Raw genomic sequence first — 1,680 nt, 5'->3', positions numbered from 1 at the left:
AAAAAAAAAAGCTACGACGACCATTATTGCCATGGAATTTTCCTATGGTAAACAAAGAAGAAAGCTAGCCGAGCGAGAGTCTTAGCGTCAACCACCACCCCATATCTTCTTGCGCAAGTGCCCTGCGCCGCCCCGGGCTATAGCCCCGCCGCGTCTGGGGGAAGGGATCACGTCGGCGGCGTCGAGAGGCTGTCCAGTCGAGAGCGAGGATTCGGCATATATGTTTGACCGAACCACACCGAGTCCCCTACGCAAAAACCTTGCCGCCCCCACCCATGACCGCAAACAGAGTCTACACTTGATGCAGGGCATTTTCACCCCGGGTCATGCAGGTCTCTCTTTTTTTTTTCTCTCTCTCTCTCTTCCGGCGGAATAAGATCATGAGAGACAGAAAAAAAAACGTGGCGATGGCTTAAGCCTTTTGATATAGCGTCGAATTGGCGATGGGGCTTTTTTGCTATGTATTTGGCTGTACGCCGCGTTCCCGCGTTTTTTTTGTCTCTCCCCCTCCAAAAGCCATCTTAAAACCGTTTTTTGTCTCTCCTTCTCTCTCTCAAGGTTGGCCGTGTTCTTTTTTTATCCTTCCATCGGCTTGTCCTTTTTAGACCGGGGCGCCGCAACAAAAGAAGCAGGGGTCGAGGATTCTTTTTTCTTCTTGGAACTTCAACATCCCCTGCCTACAACTGCGTCTCTGGGCCAGGTCACTACTTCAAGAGACCCGAGTATAGGGCCTCTCCGACCAGAACAGCACACAAGAAAGAGAGAGAAAAAGAAAAGACAAGGCAGCCGCAACCATGATGAACCTCACAACAAGCCTCGACCCGTCAATCATTGCGCAACTCAACTTTGCCGACAAGTCCGACCTGCAAGGGCTGATGATAGGCGGGTTCACCGCGCTGCTGTCAATAGTGCTCATTGTCATCTCCTTGAGGATCTATGTACGTGTCTGGATGGCGAGGAAAGTCCAGGCAGATGACTGTAAGTTATCCATCATTATGGTCCCCTGTGCACTCGCTACCTAGGTGGTCTTGAGACGCGCTGACAGTTGGTCACTTGATAGATCTTATATTTGCGGCTACAGCGTTTAACGTGTCAGTATTTGGACTGTCAATGAAAGGTCTGTTTCTCTATCCAATCTACTTGGCTCATATAAATTCTCAAGGGTCAAGCTTTCTGCGCGGGGGGGGGGATTCAAATCATGCTAACAAAGCTGTTACCACGGGCTTCCAAACCCGATTGATAAAAGAAAAATGCAGGCATTGATTATGGGTTTGGAAAACACATATGGAAGGTGGCGCCAACGCCCACGGGGATGTTCGAGGCCTTTGCAAAGTTCTACCCCTTGACGATTCCCCTCGCCGTGCTCTTCAAGATGAGCTTCATCCTGACCAAGCTCTCCATCGTGGTGGCCCTGCTGCGGGTGTTTGGGAGCGAGCGGCTGCTGCGCAACGTCATGATAACCACGGGCGTCGTGTCCACGGCTGCCACCTTCTCCGTCATGATGCTGTACATCTTCCAGTGCTCGCCCCTCGAGGCCGGCTGGAACTTGAACCTAGTCGCCGGCGCGAGGTGCTTCAGCGTCGTCACGCTGTCGCAGGGCGGCAGCTGGGTCATCATAGTCACGGACCTCATCTTTTGCTTCTTTCCCATGCCGTATCTGTGGCGTCTGAACATGGCTCG

The 1,680-nt window shown here is 52.0% G+C and overlaps 1 protein-coding gene across 1 annotated transcript; it reads left to right on the top strand.

Annotated features, from left to right (window-relative positions):
* Positions 1–794: 794 nt before the first annotated feature.
* Positions 795–1,678, top strand: PpBr36_11472 (uncharacterized protein; the record flags this gene model as incomplete). The annotated part of the gene is made up of 3 exons (XM_029898572.1): positions 795–978; positions 1,061–1,117; positions 1,257–1,678. Coding segments are annotated over 3 exons (663 nt in total), but the record flags the coding sequence as incomplete, so codon positions are not given.
* Positions 1,679–1,680: the final 2 nt, after the last annotated feature.

Source organism: Pyricularia pennisetigena (genome assembly GCF_004337985.1).
Source record: "Pyricularia pennisetigena strain Br36 chromosome Unknown Pyricularia_pennisetigena_Br36_Scf_40, whole genome shotgun sequence".
Lineage (NCBI taxonomy): Eukaryota > Fungi > Ascomycota > Sordariomycetes > Magnaporthales > Pyriculariaceae > Pyricularia > Pyricularia pennisetigena.
This window is presented reverse-complemented; position numbering and strand designations above follow the sequence as displayed.